This window comes from Fusarium pseudograminearum, chromosome 2, assembly GCF_000303195.2.
Source record: "Fusarium pseudograminearum CS3096 chromosome 2, whole genome shotgun sequence".
Classification (NCBI taxonomy): Eukaryota; Fungi; Ascomycota; class Sordariomycetes; order Hypocreales; family Nectriaceae; genus Fusarium; species Fusarium pseudograminearum.
This window is the reverse complement of record NC_031952.1, coordinates 3,337,134-3,355,967: the sequence shown is the minus strand read 5'-3', so window position 1 is coordinate 3,355,967 and position 18,834 is coordinate 3,337,134. Positions and strand designations below refer to the sequence as shown.

The 18,834-nt window shown below is 49.9% G+C and overlaps 5 protein-coding genes across 5 annotated transcripts, besides 4 other annotated features; 2 read left to right on the top strand and 3 right to left on the bottom strand.

Moving 5' to 3' along the window:
• Positions 1 to 321: 321 nt before the first annotated feature.
• FPSE_05600 (uncharacterized protein) lies at positions 322 to 1,448 on the top strand (the record flags this gene model as incomplete). Its single annotated transcript, XM_009258718.1, has 2 exons — positions 322 to 586; positions 640 to 1,448. The coding sequence occupies 2 exons, from the start codon at positions 322 to 324 to the stop codon at positions 1,446 to 1,448; spliced, it is 1,074 nt and encodes a 357-aa protein (XP_009256993.1).
• A 2,280-nt stretch (positions 1,449 to 3,728) lies between these two features.
• Positions 3,729 to 4,871, bottom strand: FPSE_05601 (uncharacterized protein; the record flags this gene model as incomplete). The annotated part of the gene is made up of 1 exon (XM_009258719.1): positions 3,729 to 4,871. The coding sequence occupies one exon, from the start codon at positions 4,869 to 4,871 to the stop codon at positions 3,729 to 3,731; it is 1,143 nt and encodes a 380-aa protein (XP_009256994.1).
• A 1,450-nt stretch (positions 4,872 to 6,321) lies between these two features.
• Positions 6,322 to 6,376: a repeat region.
• A 4,870-nt stretch (positions 6,377 to 11,246) lies between these two features.
• Positions 11,247 to 11,295: a microsatellite.
• A 538-nt stretch (positions 11,296 to 11,833) lies between these two features.
• Positions 11,834 to 11,863: a microsatellite.
• An 834-nt stretch (positions 11,864 to 12,697) lies between these two features.
• Positions 12,698 to 12,743: a microsatellite.
• Positions 12,744 to 14,275: 1,532 nt separating this feature from the next.
• FPSE_05602 (uncharacterized protein) lies at positions 14,276 to 15,994 on the bottom strand (the record flags this gene model as incomplete). The annotated part of the gene is made up of 1 exon (XM_009258720.1): positions 14,276 to 15,994. One exon carries the CDS (start codon positions 15,992 to 15,994, stop codon positions 14,276 to 14,278), a length of 1,719 nt encoding a protein of 572 aa, XP_009256995.1.
• Positions 15,995 to 16,603: 609 nt separating this feature from the next.
• On the bottom strand, positions 16,604 to 17,739 carry FPSE_05603 (uncharacterized protein; the record flags this gene model as incomplete). The annotated part of the gene is made up of 2 exons (XM_009258721.1): positions 16,604 to 17,397; positions 17,454 to 17,739. The coding sequence occupies 2 exons, from the start codon at positions 17,737 to 17,739 to the stop codon at positions 16,604 to 16,606; spliced, it is 1,080 nt and encodes a 359-aa protein (XP_009256996.1).
• A 483-nt stretch (positions 17,740 to 18,222) lies between these two features.
• On the top strand, positions 18,223 to 18,798 carry FPSE_05604 (uncharacterized protein; the record flags this gene model as incomplete). Its single annotated transcript, XM_009258722.1, has 2 exons — positions 18,223 to 18,231; positions 18,283 to 18,798. 2 exons carry the CDS (start codon positions 18,223 to 18,225, stop codon positions 18,796 to 18,798), a joined length of 525 nt encoding a protein of 174 aa, XP_009256997.1.
• Between the last annotated feature and the right edge of the window lie 36 nt (positions 18,799 to 18,834).

Here is an 18,834-nt window from a genome sequence, read left to right as displayed (position 1 = left end):
CTAGCACAAAAACAATGTGCGACTCCAATTGTTTTCACCCTTGACGTACTTTTTCTGACCTCGCCGGGCCCTTTCCTCCGCTACGTTTCGTCATGGATATAACCTCTGCGGCAGGAGTACTGCATTGACCTCTTGTTGGGGCTATGAGCTCGTCATGGGCGTAAATAGAAGGACAGGGGAGAGCAGGAGAGCACAAGATGGCATTGGTTGAGAATACCTCGTGCTCCTGACATTGCCGGTTCTTGTCAGTTGCAGCATCCAATTTATTGTGTAATTACCCCTCTTTCCTCTTTCTTGAAATCTGGAGTTCATATAAGAATCATGTCCAAGCAGCTTGCTCATACAGTTGGAGTTACCAGTTCCAGACGCATTCTTGCCCCTACCCTCCGATTCACAGCACCTCTGGTTAACAACTTTTGCGCCCCAGCTACGAACCAATTCAGAACCTTTCAAACAAGCATCCGAAGAGATTTCCGATACACCACAAGCAAGATGGCAGGCACACAACCAGCTAGCGGCGGCGAGCAGCGAGACTTCGCTCGCGACAGTCTTTTTGACCTCAAGGGCAAGGTCGCTCTTGTAACAGGTATGATTGCCTTCTCGATCCCTTTCTCGGCAGCTTTAACTAATCATTAAAAGGTGGTGGCTCTGGCATCGGTCTCATGGCTACTCAGGCTCTCGCTGTCAACGGAGCAAAAGTCTATATCACAGGCCGCACAAAGGAAAAGCTCGACCGCGTTGTCGAGAACTATGGAAAGAACATTTCCGGCGAGATCATTCCCATCCAAGCTGATATTGGCAACAAGGAGGGCATTCAGAAGCTCTTCGACGAGTACAAATCCAAGGAGGACTGTCTATGCATCCTCATCAACAACGCTGGTATCTCGAGCACCTCTTTCCAGGTTGAGGCCAACTCCGCACAGGAAATGAAGGAGAATCTCTTCGACAATAAGGATGCCACCTTTGAGGACTGGAACCAAACATACAACACAAATGTTACTGGAATGTACTTCACCACCGCCGCCTTCCTGCCTCTTCTCCAGAAGAGCAGTGAGAAGCACCAAGGCTGGAGCTCGACCGTCATCAACATCAGCTCCATCAGTGGTTTGATCCAGAAGTCCCAGCACCACTTTGCCTACAACGCTTCCAAGGGTGCCGCTGTTCACCTCACCCGCATGCTCGCTGCGGAGGTTGTCAGCAACAAGCTCAAGATCAGAGTCAACAGCATCGCCCCTGGCGTCTTCCCGTCCGAGATGACCACCGACGGTAGCGACGAGACCCAGAAGAGCTTCATCCCCAAGGAGAAGTATGCCGAGAAGGTTCCCGCTGGACGGGCCGGCAAGGATCAGGACATGGCTGCCACCGTGCTGTTCTTTGCCACAAACCAGTACCTGGTCGGGCAGACACTTGCTGTCGACGGAGGATACACGATTGCCGCTGGTCAGTAAAGCCCGAGGGACGAACGATACGCATGCGGTTGTAATATTAGAACGAGATGATATTAATGAATGAGATAATATTATGTGACGAAATTTGACAGTGGTTTCCCGATGTACAAAGTAACTGGCCTCGACTTGATATGCAGCTGTACGAAATAAGAAACAATTCCATCCGTTCCCAACCTGCCATGAACAGAGTGCCTCTGAGACCTGTTGGCTGCACTACAACTCGTTGATGGACGGACTGTCGCAATCAGCTTGGTCGCCTACCACGCACACAACAGCAACTCCTGTCCTCCTTACGGCAAAAAGACAACACCGTTGCGATTCCTCAACCGGTCGACAAGATGAAAAAAGGAAACTCCGGTACAGGGAATCGAACCCTGGGCTCCGCGGTACTTGATCTCTCAGGTTATGAGAGCGCGAAATGTTAGCCACTACACCATACCGGATATTGGTTGAGAGAAGGCGTTGACAGGATGCACCATACGATCGAGAGCAGGATGTACAAGACGAGCAACAGCTTAGTCGGGTCTGCGGGTCTTTGTTTAACGCAATACCATTGTCTATGTTCCTTAGTAGTTTCTACTCTTCTGTTCTTGGTTTATTAACGCGGCAGTCGTTGCATGGTAGGTGGGAAGGTATTTATCACTTGGGTTCACTGCAGAGTATCATGGAATTGGATGGCTTGGATATTTTTGAGTCCAAGTCAGTGCCCTCTAGTCTGAGTGTATGCGAGCATATTCGCCCTTCAATTAAACTCTATGGTCTTAACTTTGTGGGAAAACACCACCGCAACTTTTACAGAGCCCCGCAGCAAAGACTTTGCTGACAAGGCAATGTCCAGTAGTCATACACGGACATGGCCAAATCTCTTTGTCTTTTGACTCTGTCAAACTTTGATCATCAAGCCTCAAAGTCGTTACAGCCACACTTGACCACCTTTCTTTTCTGTCCCTCCCTCTGTCTGTCTTCTCTTCCTTTGCTCCACTTCATAAGCTCCCGCTCCTATGACTCCACCTCAGCGAGACCCTGGTGCTCTTGCCCCTCCCCAGCACACTCCCCCCCTCACCAAGCATGTACCAGACCACCATGAGGAGCTGCAGAAGTACATACGACTGACTTGCAAGCCCTCACTGGTCCCTGCTGCAATTGCGGCTTCACCCGCTGTACTGCACGCACATCAAGAGACATCCATCCGTTCCCAGAAATATGGCTCACGCTTAGCCTCTAGAGGAAGCGACCGGCCCCCCAGAGTAGTGTAGGGCTGAAGGGATTTTCTACCAAGAGTGCCCTACATGCATCCTGTCTGCCTGGGTTGCGACATGGGCTATGAAACTCTGGCTGGTGTCTGGGCGCACTACCCTTCTTCGTGGTTGATTGATTGCGACCTTTGTTTCGGTTCATTCATTCAGGCTGTCACTTAGCATTCACAGAGAACATTCCAGCAGGCGGTTAAAGAAAAGATTCCTTATTTCTCGTATAAGTTAACCATGCCACAAACAGTGGCTCATTCAATCTCTGCCATGGATCAGAAGGTTGCCCTTCGAGGCCCATAATGCCCACGTGCAGTAACCTCGAACCATCCTTTAATCTGCAATGCGCAAGTTTGCCAGCTTGAGAGCTTCTGGTATCCTCCTCGACTCAATGTGAGCCTACATCTTCGATTTCCAGATAAAATGGCTCCCATGCCACAACAATCTGCTGGCAGGGACCATATACAAAAACGCCGTACATGCAATGCCTCGATATTCACAAACCCTCGCCCCAACAATATGGAGAAACGACAAGACTCGATAGGGGCGAGGTGAACATAAGGAAACCGGAAGCAAATAGTAAGAAAGTGTGGAGTGGTGACGTGATCGCGCGAAGGGGTCAGTGTATATCGCACTCCGGGTATCATGATGATGAGAATCCCTGATGCTCTGTTGTATCGTTCAAATGTGCCGTGGTGCCGAATAGTGCCTTTAATCATGCGAAAGTGCATGGGCATAGAGATAAAATGAAGAGACGAAAAAGAAAAGCAAGCCTGCAAGCAGAAGTGCTCCAAAATAAGTAAAATTGTAAAGACGAAGGAGAAAGCGTATTCAAGGTTGCGGACGCTTGAAAAGCGACGTCGCTTCTGCTATTCCAGGGGAAGAACGGGCCATCCAATTGGGTGGCAACAAGCAATTGAGTCGCTAAATGTAAGAATGCTCATTCCCATAATCCGTGAAGTCGTGTGTCTTGAATAAGATATGATGATGTTATGTCTGTCGTGCGACGAAAAGACACAAGAACAGGTCAATCTCACAGGTACTGCTCCATCCACTTTGGATTGAGCCAGCCGACCTTTTCAAAGGCAGTCCACAGCTTCGAGGCTTTATTCACATCGATCTTGCATGCCTGTTGAGCATCCGTCTTGCGGAACTCTTTCTTGCGGCGGTAACAATCAAGTCTCTGTTTAAATATACGCCTCTTGCTAGTCAGATAGGTGGCAGCATCCAGGCGCAGGCTGCTTGCTAGGGACACTTCATCAGGGTGAAGGTGCATCCTGTTTGGATCGTTGCTGAGATCGAGTGGTTGGCCCTTCCACTCCACCTTGAGGCTGTTGAGTTTGCTTGGCAACGAATCAAGAGGTGGGCAGTAATTCTCCAGCGAGGCGAAGTCCTTGTCCTCACGATTAGGAGCAACGGCACGACGAGACGGCTCAGGAGTGGCACTAACACGGCGAGCAGGTCGCACGATGCCGGCGCCGGGACTGGGGCAGACGGGAGGGTGGGTACGGATCGGCCGCGGCGTGGATTGGGGCTTCTGGACCCGATCGCCGCGCTGTCGAGGTGCCTTGACGGTTTTGGCTGGCATGATCTTTGGGAAACGTTTACCATGAGCGTTTCGAGCGGCTTGTTCGTCTTGGAGGTAGCGACGCTCTTGTCGGAGCCAGCCCCGGGGATCTTGTTGATAGTGCTTCATGACTTGAGATTTAAAAGAAAGAACCAGACCATAATGCTCACGATTCGGCGGTGAGGTCATGCCAAAAGTTGCTGGGGATTGAGCGCGAGCACGAATATGTCCATCAATGATTTTATCGTGATCTTCCTCAACCTCAGCGGAAGCGAAGAGAGGTTGTTGAGCAGGGCTAGATGGCACTTCGTCTGTGGGATAAAGAAGGGGATCCTTAATCGCATTGGAGGGCCCGGTTGGCACCTCTGCCGTCGAGACGGGCTGGTTATAAGGCGAAATTGGAGGAGACATTGGCATTCGGTGCTTCTCGTAATCGGTTCTAGAAGAGGCAGGCTTCCCAGCGTCGTATTGATTGTGATGAAAACTATCCTGAACGTGATCCGGAGGCGACATCAAGTGATGATGGTTGTTGTAGGCCTTTGAGGCAGGCTGCTTGGGAGGGCCCATTGGGCTGCTCCTTTGCGCGGGGTCTGGATAATTAGACGCCATTGTTGCGGTGTTTGTGTTGAAAGGCGATATGTTGATGAAGAGGAGAAGAGATCCAGAGGAGTGTTTGAAATGGAACAATTCGTTTGGAAATGTTAGTTATTGTCGAACGTGGTGGAAGAAGATGCCTGGCAGTGCAAATGCGGAAGATGGTTTGTCAGCCACGAGTCGAATTGCAGTCAGTCAGCGACAATGACTATTGGTGTGGCAAACCCGTTTGTTTGAGATCTTTTAGGACCTAAAAACAGCGGCAGGCTCGCAATTAATAGGTTGAGAGAAAACGCCTGAATAAGCCGGAGTATGAGTCTTGTCGGCTTTGTTTGCGTATGCCCAAAGTGTATGTAAGTGCGCTGTCAGTGACTGGATGGGCGCCTAAAACCAGAGTACCTAGGCAGCAACAGGGCGGCGAAACTGGAGGAGGGGGGCGAAGGGGGGGCGGAGTTAGAGAGTTGGAGAGGAGGGAGGGGGGGTGAGATGTAGGTCAGAAAGACCAAAAGGAACAAGACCAAGCAAGGCCCGATCTGTGGGACGGGCACCGTACCAGACCGTATGACTTTGAAGAGCAATGGTTCTCGATACTGCTGACTGGGCAATTGATTTCACCGTAACCTGATGACTTTTGAGGGTCGGCGATGTGACGGGGGCCAATGAGATTGGCGATTGATTGATTGATTGATGGGAATGTTGGTGGCCTGGCCTGGGGGGCGCTCAATGACTCTGATGATTGTTCCACGCCGAACGATGTTTGTTGGTAAACGTAAACAAAGTTAGGTAGGCTGTCGGAACGAGACTGTCGAATGATTGATGGTGAAATGGTTAAGAACTCAGCATGCGATTAGGAGGGAGAATGTAGGTATTTATATATGTAAGAAAAAATAACTTTGTTGTCGCAAAGAACTACACACGAGAGTTTAACTCAAGATGTAGGCAGAGAAAGTATCAATGTTGATGAGGCAGATCAAGGTTTTCAATCTGCAATTGGGAGATGCATATGACTCAATTTATTTGCGCGAAAGTTCAATGTGAGATGTGGACGGAGGATAACAGGTGAAGAGCAAACAGAGCAGAGGAGAGCGAGTCCAAAGAAAGGAGGTCTTTGTCTCGGTAAAGAGCCAGCAACAGGTGCTCTTCTTCACCTTCCCCCCAACGAATGTCCAATTGGGAATAGATTAGGTCGTAGTCGAGTCCTCCCCTGCCTGCGAGCGCAGCAGTTGACGGAGAGAGAGAGGAGGAGGAGAGCCAGAGCAGGAACCGTCAGGATGACTGTGCGCTTGCTTGGTTGAGCAAGAGCAAGGAGACAGGCGTGTGGGGGTGCTAGTGGAACGAGATGGCGATTGATGCTCAGGTCAACGTAAAAGGCAACAGACGTTGCAACCGGGGGTCAGGAGGAGAGATTAAGGGTCCATAGGTAGGCCAGTGATGCTCAAAGTCACAGTGCAGAGGAGAGAAGTAAAAGGGAAAGGGAAAGGGAAAGGGAACGGGAAAGAAAGGGAAAGAAAGGAAACGAAGCAAACAAGAGCACAGAAAGGGGCGTGTCATGGCTGATATGAACTACCTAACTAATTAACAATCAGCACAATCTATACACTACAATACGGTGTAGTTGACTATAATGCGCTCAGAGCCTATTCTTCCAGTCAATACCTGGGTAGCTAGCTGGCTTGGCTCACCACACTGAGACTCACTCGCTCACTCATTCAATTCACACAGTGGCGTTTTGTGGAAACGGAGAAAGGAAGACAGGCGGACGGGAAAGGTCAAAGAAGGGGAGGGAGTCAGCACAAGGCAGAGTGTGGGAGATCGACTAGGCGTGCACATAGCAAAAGAAACGTGGGTTTGGCGCAGCCACATTGAAATGTGATGTGATGCAACAATATCAATATTACTAATCACACACCTACCTACGCCTGGCCTCTTTTTTTGTTTTTCTGTCTCTTCTTTCTTCTTGTTGTTTGCGAGATAGTGGACAGTACTGATACAGTGCCTGTACGTGCTCTCCATCATTCAGCGTCCAATAGACATTAATTGTCACCTTGGCAACCTCCCCTTCCATCGCCAAGCGATAGGTTTCCAAGGCTTGAGTGTCCATACAGTGACTGACTGACTGGCTGCTACTACATACAGTACTAAAGTTAGACAGCCTGCCCGGGCCTGCAGCTCCCTGCACCGACCCTGATTGCTGTAGGGGAGATCCAAAGCTAACCTAGCATATGTGGGCCCTGAACAACTGTCCAGTGCCATAGAAGGTTCGATTAGCCTTCGGTGAGAGAGGAGAGTATCCATTGGTAAGGAATTATGTAGTACCTGGGCTAAGTAGTAAGTTCCTACCCAGACATAGGGTTGAATCAAATTGACAATTTGAGGACGTTGTTGAGTCATGATGATAAAGAAATTGACGCATAAAGTTTCACGGGCAATCAATTCGGTCAATTGGGTCTTGTTAGTACTGTATCTATCTTCCATGGTCCCCCCCCCATCATCTGCTTCTCAAGCCAAGTCATGTGTGGTCGTGCAAAGGTCATAAGGGACTTCTTGTCTACCACGGGAGGGGTGGGTCTGTGGGCCCATTCCTGGTTTTCAATTGAGCGAGCGGGTGGTGACGGGCTGACCCTTCGTTCCTTCCTTTCCTTCCCAAAATATCCCACCACAAATAATCTAGAACTGAATCACTGGGGGTGTGCCTGCCTTCTCCAGGCGATTGTAGGTACCTACAGACAGATTGTCAATTACAACAGCCTTAGTATTATCGCAAGGCTTTTATCCAACTCACACCTTTGTCCAACATCCTGCTTTAGCACCCAGGTATAAATGTAGACTTCAATTGTTCAGGCCGATTGATAGCTTCACAGTGCTCTCTATTTGATTGACGTTCAGCAAGGAATTGGACTGTAAAGTCAATTCACACAGAATCTCGGGCATGGGCTAGTGTGAGTGGAGAACAAATGAATGAATGAATAGTAAAGCAGATGAAAAGAGTAAAGGCAACTCATAATTGCACAATGACAATCAATCCGAAAGCCCAGCCATGGAGCTTGTCGTACAGTACAGTACGGTATTCCGCATCGAGATTCAAATAAACGGAACCAAAAGAAGGACGTGTAGCTGCTCGGGACGGAGATCAGGTTCCTTAGCTCCGCGGGTGAAATTGTCCAATATCTTGAGCGAGCATCTCATCTCGTGGCTACCTAAGGTATCTCTATCTACGGATACGGTAATAGTATTCATGTCAAGGATATGTCACCGTCAATGCCAGGGCAGCCCGAGCTACATCAGCGGTCACCGAGATCGTCACCCAGGTAGTTTCGTGTAGGCTGACTTTGTGCAGGCGCCTGCTTGCCCGCCGTCACAATTCGGTCCCAAGACCAAGACATGGATCGGGGTTGAGGCTGTCCGTCAAGCCTTTTGGCCAAGGCAGTGGTGATGCCAGCAGTTTGTGCGCCATTACGACCTTGGAATGCGGTATGTAGGTACACGTTCCACCTAGTCTGCTTATCCTTTCATCACATACAGAGGCGCTGCGTGGCTTGGTCAGAATTGGCAACGCCCACGAGGCCGGCGCCAAATCCCCCAAACTCAGCTAGTCTCCCAGGTAGGTACCATCTTCCGACTCTGTTCCTACAGAAGCCTTCGGACAAGAGATCTAGCCTACGTTTATTCAGCGGCAGATGCGCGTCCTTATGTTAAACATGTTCCTACCGGAGGGCGATCATGATGCCATCTGAACTTTAAGGCATCACACGAGCCAGCTTCACAACACCATCACTTACTATCTTCAACCGCATCTACTATCTAATCCTCCACCCGCTTGTCGCGTTATTGAGGCTTTCAACAGCAAGATTAACCTCGTCTTGTCGCCCCTCCTTACTTCTCTCCGACCGCAACAAATCACGATCGCAACAGTCCAAGATACCCAGTATATGAGGGGGCGTGTAGTATCCGTGTGTGATGGTTCGTGTCTTGAATCAGCCCTCCTCTTTCTCGCTACCCGGCGCCCAATTGATCGAGAGCGCCGAGTACCTGATCTGGACTCTAAGCACTGCTAGTTGTGTGAGTGATAGGAGGGATGTCATCTCGCCGGTCGTTACGACTTGCGGTCTGCCTGGTTTGAGTGACCGGTTCAGAGTTTTGTAACTCAGTCCACCACGCTATAATTGAGGGCTCCCGCCAAGTGTCCATGTTGACGAGCCAGGCGGTATCTTTAGAGCGATTTACCTACTACCTACATGCCTCTGCGATACACCATGACCACATTCACGTACGTGGATTTGGAATAACACAGGCGGCTAATTTGCCAGTACTCAGATGCTTTATCATCTTCAACTTCCACAGTTCCCCGCTGGCACTCTGCATGTCGTCAATCGTTCCCGCATCCGGATTTCCATTTCCAGACCCTTTGTTTCGGCCCTGAAGGGCCCTGGAAGATCAACACTGCCAAGTACCGTCATGGCACGGCAATGTTCATTTATTCAACCATTCATTCTGGTTCATGTCGACTCATGATCCAATCCGATACTAGGTACATGAAGTGCAGCACATGACTGAATCATTGCAGGATATAAGCGTTGAATCGTTCATATATGTACATATGCATGTTTTGATAATCATGGCCATTGTCACATCTTGCTCTACGGAGGGACGTTCTGTCACAACAGACACTTGCCGCCTTCAATTATTTTACTATCAATTGCGCTCCCAACCCTTAATTGAGAGGCTAGTACTTCTTAGTCACCTTTTCATTCGGACATCCTACGTATAGACACACTGTCGTGATGCGTCTCCCACACCAATATGATGTGAGTCACAGGACAGAGAGAAACAGGCTTGGTCTACCACAAAACAGACTAAAGAGACCGAAACAAGACCTGGCGCCAAGTCATATCCGGTCTAGTCGGTCTAGTCCCTTGACATATTTGGGGGCGCATGCTGAGATGGATGTGCATTACGGCAGGGGGAGTGAGTGGCTGACTTGATGATTGATGAACATCACCGTAGATTATCGATAAGGACTTTGGGGGCTCTGCCAAATTGGTACCTTGGAGGCTTCCGGAAAGATCGGTGATTGGTGACTACTAAGCGTTGACGATGAATTGAGTTGTCGTTGATGAGAGATTGTATCATGGCATTTATTTACACCATGGCCGAATGCCAACATTCTGTATCTTGATGCCAGTGGCATTAGTTGGTTAACTCTTCTTGATCAATGGAATCTGAAAATTGTATCAAGTATGCTAAACAGTGTTCCCAACAAAGGCATAGTCAGTTATGCGCCAGGATCATATCAATTCCATCCGTGAGCAAAAGATGACCTATACTGAAGGACAGGGCTGCTTCACGTTCATTGTGCCAATGTCAGTTCAATTTCGGGTTTACCCTAGCAGGTAAGTCCGATTCATCTCGGCCTTCTACTGCGTAGACTACTGAGCTAACACGGCGGTAACTCTGTAGTTCAGTTCTATACGGCTTGTTGTGTTATCCGCATTCCGAGCCCATCATCAATTGAGTGTCCGGCTCAACCGAAGAAACAGTCGGATTTAGGAAATGCAGCTCCGCAAGTAACTCTCATGAGCACTTGTTTACGAGACAACTCACATAAGCAAAGCTGGGGCAAATCCGAGCCGAGAAGCCAGCCGAGCCAAGAAGTCCTTTCGTCAGATGGACTTGATTCGTATCTCCCCCGCCTACTTAGGTACCTTAGTACCTACCTAGGTAGTCTACCTAAGTTGAGGCGTGCGCACACCTTGTTTTGTGATTTATCGATAACAGAGGTGTAGACCATTCCCCAGATTTTGGGCTTGAAAGCGGTGGAGGTAGTTCATAGACTACACTGCGGACAAGGTTCCCCACCATTTCTCTCTTGATCACCAACCGACGCTTTGGCAGCTGAGCGAGTGAAGGAGCGCATGCCTGTGATTAACTGTCGATTCTTCAGATAACGAGATGCTCAACTGCTACGGGATGCCTCTTTCAAGGGGTCGTATCGGAGAATCCCTGATAGTATCTACCCTCCACGAATTGGTGCCGGAGTCGACTTCTCCAATGCCCTTGGTTGTGAAACGGCCCGCTCGGCGCGTGAACCCTCCGTCCCATCCACTTCACATATTCCTCGCTGTGGTGGTGGTTGTCGAGGCTTGCGCATAGAGGGCGGCTTTCAACCCTGAGAGGACCGCAACTTGACAAAAGTGTGTGTCCATGAGGCTCACGAGGCATGTTTCCGTGAAGCATCACTGCTACAGTACAGTACCATGTATTCGGTCATTTGACTGCCTTAGTCTGAGACAAAACACTACAATGTGAGAGGAATTGAGACATTGGAGTCTAAGCGCGTCAAGATAAAGCGAAAACCGTCGAGGTAAAACACGCACGAGACTAAGCAACTCCCGCACCGCATTGCATAGCATCGCATCGCATGGCAGCGCAGGCGCATCGCCTTCCAGGATCGGAGATAATCAGTACCAGACATATCCTGGATCCTAGGTCGCTTTCGGAAAGTCAGCGAAAGTGAGGGAGGGGAGTAAAGGTGTTGCGCATCAAGCAAGTCATTGACCATTGTCTCAGTTCTCAGAGTGTCATTCAATACAGACAGACATAGGGAGCTGCAGGACAGTAACGTAACTAACCAAACTCCACATCCAATAAGAGATAATGCTACTATCTAATTATTGACCGACAGGACAAAGTTGTGTCAAAGGCTTCGGGCTGTGCGACGGTGAAAGGAGGAGTGGTCGATGAGTTGATTGATGTGTTCATCGAGAGCGGTCAGCATCCTTCAACTCCCGCATTGTCCATTGATGTTCATTCATCCGACGAGGTTGGAGATGGATGCAACAATCCAAGGTATTGCTCACAGCATTTAGGATCCAACGCGATCTAGACCCTTGAGATTCAAAGCATGCGCATGTGCATGTGTATGTGCTAGCTAAAGACGTCATACCAAAGACCTTGTCACAGGGGCGTATTAGGTACTAAGGTAGGTAGGTAGGTAGGTAGGTAGGTAGTAGATTAGTAGTGAGCGGAACCCTTCTACAGCAGGTACTAGTAAGACTCTAGTGCTGTTTTCCAGCGGGTGCGAACCAGTGAATGCGCTGTTGGTAGGTTCCATCTTGACATTGAAGTGGAAGCATGGAACCCCGCGATAGAGGGGTCGAATTGAGTCAATTGACACCAACAATTGAATGAGATATTATTATGCCTCACTTCTGACCCGTGTCGTTCTCAATGGAGCGGAGTGTCTATAGCGTTATTCTGAGGCATCAATTCCATATTTCATGCGCTTACAGCGTCAACTACAATTCCATTGAAACGAGTGTCATCTGTTCCTCTCTTCCTGCTGTAACCCAGTGGCATTGCTCGTAGCGTTATTTCTGTTCCATTCAAAAGAAACGGTGAGAGTGACTTGATCCACCGTCTCTGCCCAAGGCCCAAGCCGTCTTGTAAATATCGGCCCTCCGTTTTCCATTTTCCATTTTCCATGCGTCTGCCCTGCCGTCTCTCGGTTCAGCCAATCTCTGACGACAATCGATGAGGGATATTGCCTTGTTGGGCGGCTAGGTTGTAGATGGATTCGGGCCGTGTGCACGGGTAACAAGCCAAATTCCGTTTGAATCATCAGCTTCAACGCCCGTTTCCTTTTTTTCAGTGTTTGGAGGCTCAATACCTATATTCTCTCTTACTCTTCCCGGTCTAATGATTGGTGTTGATCACTCTTAATCACAAATAGCTCTAAAATCTCTCTTTTTCACGCAACATCCTCGTGTCAATGGCATTCAATGACAAGTCAACTTCGCATATCCAAGTCCGTGATAGCCACACTCCCCCATAGAAACCGCCTGCCTGTCCTGTCCTGTCCTGTCCTGTCCTGTCCTGTCCTGTCCTGTCTCCCTAAAGAGAAGTATATCCCCACTATCCACCCATGGCCACAAGACAACTCAACTCTATAAGGGACGGCCCCACAACGTCCAGTCAATCATCTGGGTCTTGTTCCTAGACTTGACTTGATTAGACAGAGAATGGGAAAATGGCTCCTTTGTTGCTACCATGTGAAAGTCGATACCCCTCGCTTGGTGGGGGTCTTTGTTCTCGACGGTTACGAACACCGGCAACGTGCACTTTGCAACGGTCTAGTCCAGTACTGTATCTACCAACGCAGTATTAGGTAGTTGCCTTTTATAGGTAAACAAAGACACGGTCAACATCAAAAAGCCTGGCGGCGTAGCGCATATTGGCTCCATGGGCGGCACAGGACAAGGCTAAGGCTACCAGGCAAACAATGGCGCTGCATTGAATCCAAGCAAAACTCAATTGACGTAGCTGATACGTTGGCACAAGGCACTGTACTATTTCCATCCATGGTCGTTTCAGCACCTTGGCGTGTCAGCGTATGCTTGGGCAGAGGAAGCCCAATGGCATTCTGCAGCTGATCACCACGTCTGCTGGAATGGCAAGACGCGATTGAAAGTTGCTCTCTTGTTTCTTCCCTCGTCTCCTCTCTGATGCGCTGTCAGTGCGACCTTGGTTCTCCGTTTCATGCCGTGGAGCCACACAATGCATGACATGACATGCAACGCCAATTCACTGGGAGAGACGCTCCAACAGACTTCCGGTGCGTCGTCAAGTCAATGGATGTTGTTTCAGAAACACGGGGGCCTGAAAATCTCCCCTCTCAGGATGAAGTTTATTTACGTTAATGCATTGATCACTCGCTATCTGCCTACAGTATACGACTTGAAAAGTCGCCCCAGATTGGTGGCCTCAGCCTATTCGAGACATTCAGCCAGACTCTGAGTCCCTACAGCCACCCCCTGACGGGATGCAGCTTTTGTACGACCTTGGTTTGGATTGCGTTGCCTTTGTCCGAATTGGCTTTCCATATCTCGATAAACTCCAGCTAGCGAAACGGAAGTGCCTGGATTGATGCTCTGGCCCACAGGCCAGTTACCGTGTCGGACGATCCATCAATGGAAATGTCGCTCAGAGTTTAATCGTCAAGTTTGGACAATCAGGTTCTCAGTTGTTGCAATTAAACAGTCCCAGTCGACCTACTGGGTTCCTTGTTTGTATCACCGATGATGCGCTAGACTTGTGTCCGCTCCACGTAAGCAAGGCTTGCTAGGACTTTCAGCCGTGCTGCCTTGATGTCTAGAACCTAGAGCCTCAACGGATGGCTTCTAGGACTTTAGTCGACTCATCATACACACTCGCGTATTGCCACTTGTAGAGTGTCTTGACTGTTGAACATACCATGGCCAACTGGTGTCCTTCGCCAGGAACGTGGCGTGAGCTGGAGGCGGCGGCGATTGCCATTGTCGGCAGAGTCTCGATGCGAACCTATATTGCCATTTTTTCCCCCAATAGAACATTGATGAAGTCGCTTTTGGCTTGTCAAGAATGACGATGTCGGGCAGTCGGCATCAAGTAAAATCGTAAACCATTAAGCTCTCGCGGCCGTCTCGTGTCTCTTTGAGAACGATGACCATCTCATCGTCGAAGCCGACCCAATTCCTGCGGTCCTCCCACTCGGCCCGCGGTGCTGTTGTAGGACTGTCTGTGTTATCAGACGGTTGCCTGGTCGTAGGTCGCACCTCGATGCTGCTGCCTCCGACGCGGCCCTCTAGCTCCCATACGCGGATCTCGTCGCCCCGCGTGCTAATACTAACAGCCTTACCCCGCGGTGTAATCTCAGCATCCGAAATGCCTGACGTGTGGCCCCAGAGGCGGATGCCAGAAGAAAGTGATAAAGATTTGGCGGTTGACGTGCAGAGGTATAGGGCCAGTGTGTTGTCTGGCAGTGTGGCGAGTAGGTATGGGTGGCTGTAACAGAGGGTCATAAGCTCTGGACGTGACCCATGAGTTCGGATAGCGTCGACGCCGCCTGAGGCTGCAATGGGGAGTGTCGAAGCGAGGCGGGATGTCAGTTTATCGACGCCGGTGCCATCGGGAGACGGCGTTATGAGTAGGTCTTGGACACCGATACACCAGCCGTCGCGGACAGGGAAGGTGTACGCGATAGAGGCGCTTACGGAGGACGACATGCGTCGAATCGATAGAGCGATAGGAAGGTGTGTAGTGTGCGACTTTAGAGATGTAAGAAGGTAGGGGGCCGGCAGGATCGTGCCCGCATCTCGAGGCTTCGCCTGTTGCTCTACTGTCTCGTGCGATAGCGGTTCGCTATTATCGCTTGCACTGTTCGTAATATCGTCTGTAGGCACAGTGGCTGGTCGATTAAATGTGTAGAGAGAGATCAAACCAGCTGTTGTCGCTGTCAATATATAAGGATGGCCGCAGGCAACCGCGATAATCTCCCCATTGCAGCTTTTCTCATGCCGGTACCGCCGCGTCAATTCTTGTTGTTCGAGGTTCAACCGCCAAAGTCCGAAACTGCCATCAGTGAATCCCACTATGATGTCCACCTCAATCGCAGAGCTGTTTTCGTCCATTGCCAATGATGTCGGTGTACTATCATCACTTTCATCGCCCTCGCAAAAATTGCGTTGCGCGGTCGGCCTTCGCGTCCGGAGATCCCATGCGCGCAGTCCAGATTCCGAGTCGGCTGTTATCGCTATACCCTCAACGACCTTGATCAGCGTTCTCTTTTGCCCATCACTTTCTTCTGAAGCATCTCGCACGCTGACTTCCTCCACTGCACATTTGCCTCTGGCCCAGTTGTGGCGTAGCTTGTATTGTCTCTTCCAGTCAACGCTCTCGTTCTTGCTGCTCTCTTTTAAGAACTCATCATTCGGCGCTCTGCCTTTCCTTCCATCTGCCCACACAGCCCGTCGAGCGGAGTATTGAAGCCTGGTACCGCCAGCCCCACCAATACGAAATCCAGGTATGCGCAACGCGCGTGGAAGGACAAACCGCTCGTAGTAATGTTCGCGCCACAGATGAGGATCCGAGGCAAGGCGGTAAAGACGACGAGAAGTGGGGGAAATCTCAAGGAGCTCGGATGATGAAAGAAACGACAGGATTCTCAGCAGGATTTCAGAAGATATGTTGGTAAGTATGTCCCGAAATGGTGAGTTGCAAGCTGTGTTGGCGATGCGTAGACGTTTTAATGGCCGAGGTTGAGCTACATCATGGATGCAAAGGTCAGAGCTCTCCTCGCTGTATGGATCCTTGCGCTTCAGCATTTTGAAGGTTTCTTATTGCGCAGCAGCCCAAGCGTGCTTATAGCTGCAGAGATTTATAGTACGTTTCTATGCTCGAATGCCAAGATGATGTTGGAGTAAAAGTTGCTTGACAAAGAATGAAAAATGTCGGTGGCGATAGTTGGGTCGATTGGAGCTTGTATGTAGTCCTGGCGCTTACCCTGTACGTACGGTGTTAAAAATCATGGTTGATGATTGAGGTAGTATCATGGACAAAACCAATACTACCTGGATATTAAAAAGACCATTCAATGTTACAATCGTCAATGTCCATATTCTTGTATCCGTCTCTGTTTGTTCTATACTGTCCCTTAGCATATGCTAACTGAGTGTTGACTTACAACCACACCATTCGTACAGAGTAGTGTAAATGTATCTAAGTGGGTAGGCAAGTAGTAAGGAACAAAACGTTAATATAGTTCTTCAAGTGCCAGAATATGTTCATTAAAGTTGTTTCTGGCGTCCTGATGCTAATTTACTTCTTTCTCTGACATATGAACGCAGGGTATTTCCATAATGCGTGTCAAGGTAGAAACTTAACGTCTACCATAAGCGTTCCCAAACTCCAATGATGCTGAACTAAATCTGCTTTCACAAACCGATCGCTGAGAAGAGATCATCATAAACTTTGCCGACCCAGCCGTCCATAAGTCCTCCTCTTGCGACAACGCCCAGTCCTCCGACTGCCCAGAGTGCAGCGAATGCCATCGAAGCACCGTGAAGAGCAACCCACTTTCGCCTTCTTTGTTTCATAGCCTTCTTCTCAGCAGGCACGCTGCTTGTTCCCCAGATATACTTCGTCGTAGGAGACAGACCGAACCACTTAGCCTGCCCCCAGATCATATGGCCACAGCCAGCGGCAAGAAGACCGACATAAGAGAACCAGGAGGTGATGGGATGCCGAGCGAAAGCATGTGCGACGTAGGCGAGACCAATGTTAGAGCTGTCGCCCTCAACTTGTAAAGGTAAGATACGGTTGACGAAGACATGGGCGGCGAAGAAGAATGTGAACGTGTACCCGGACATAGAGATGTAGCTCAATGCTGGCCATGGTGAAGCGGCCTTAGCGCTCTTCTGATCCTTCTCGAGTTCCGTCCTTGAGCGATGAAGGGCGTACATCCCCGGCGTCGCTGCACCGTAACGTTGCATATTCTGCGATCTCCTCAGCAATCGAAGGGCGATGCCTGATCCGATATGGGCGATAATGGGCAGAGCAACCAGTATGGGTTCGGTGAGTGAGGTTTGGTAAATCTCACGAGTCATAAGGAGGTAGGTTTCGGAGCCGGGAACCGAGCGTGTGATAGCGGGGATGAGAGAAACATTGGCAAGATGGAGGGACGTGAAGATACCCATTGCGTAACTCGAGAACTTCTGGATTCGCATAACTAATCGAGAGTAAGCATGGCTATATTGAGCATCATACACAAGAGTGTATCCTTACGGTAGAAGATAGGGCCAGGACCAGCTCCAGACCGGTTTAGGTTTGTGCTTGCACTCAAACCTGGAGCACCAGTTGAAGGGGCCCTGAGAGATGAGGTGCTGTTCTCGATTTCTTCAGCGCTCACCATCTCATACCCATCATCGCTTCCTCGAGGCGGTGGCCCAAGATCACGGCGGTCAATAGTGGGATCTGCTGGCGGAGAATCTATCGGGGAAGGGTCAAGCTGTTGCAAAGATAGGAAGCTTGCCTGTGAGGCTCGACGATCGGGGGATTGGTCGAAATCCATAGTGTTACCACGCCCAGCGTGTTACTTTTCTTTGTAAGTAGATGAGAGAAACAACTCCAGGAAGTGCTGGCGGGGAGCCCAAATGTAGAAGAGGAAGAGATGATGGCGCGCTCGTGACAGGGAAGTTTTTCCAGTTGGGATTAGCGCCTCAACGTGGTTGGAGACGGGGGAAGCTGCCACAGATTCTGGGGCAGCTGTTCTGGAAGCCCTGCCGAAAGCCCCTGGGAATGACGTTGATGCTCTGGGAGCCCGGTCAGCAAAGCATGCCAAATTCTGATTGGTAGCGAAAGCACTGGAAAGCCTTGGCCACATAAAGTTAGTGCCCGAGTACCCCTAGCAGCTTATCTCCATAGGTGCTGGGCCACTGCTCAATCTTTCCCGATCAAAGATTCAACAGTCGATTCAGATCCACATCTTCCTTGCAGCAAACCCGCCATACGCGCTTGACCTGCAGTTGTCCAAGAGAACATCAAGCAAAGAAACATGCCTCCAGTAAAGCCCTATATAATATGATGATATACTCTCTTACTGACACGCCTTTAGCGACACCAAACACTTCCAGCGGCACAGACCGCGGCTGCGCGTGAAGCGCAAAAGTCTTTCTACTGCCAGCTCTGCTCCAAAGGCTATTCAAGGATGAATGACTATGAAGCTCATCTCGGCAGTTATGACCATAGTCACAAACAGCGCCTTAAGGACATGAAAGCCATGGTTCGCGACCCCAATGCAGGCTCACGTGCGCGTAAGGCAGAGGCCAAAGCCGATGGTCTCATCAGCATCAAGCTCCCCGGCCAGGAAGCTGCTACAGGCACAGCAGGCGGAGGCGGAGGCGGAGGCTTCAAGAAAGGCGGCTTCAAGAAGAGTGGCTTCAAAAGTGCTTTCACCAAAGTCGAAAATAGCGGATCGGGATCAACATCGTCAACTACTGAGAAGCCCAAGCCAACTAATGCGCTTGAGCCTACACCGGTCAACCCTGGTCTCCAGAAAAACCTCTCACCAGAAAGCGACACCGAAGACGAGGGCTACGAGGTTTACAACCCGCGGTTTCCTACGGACTAAGATATGCGGCACTGGCTCTGGAGGCACAAGCAAACG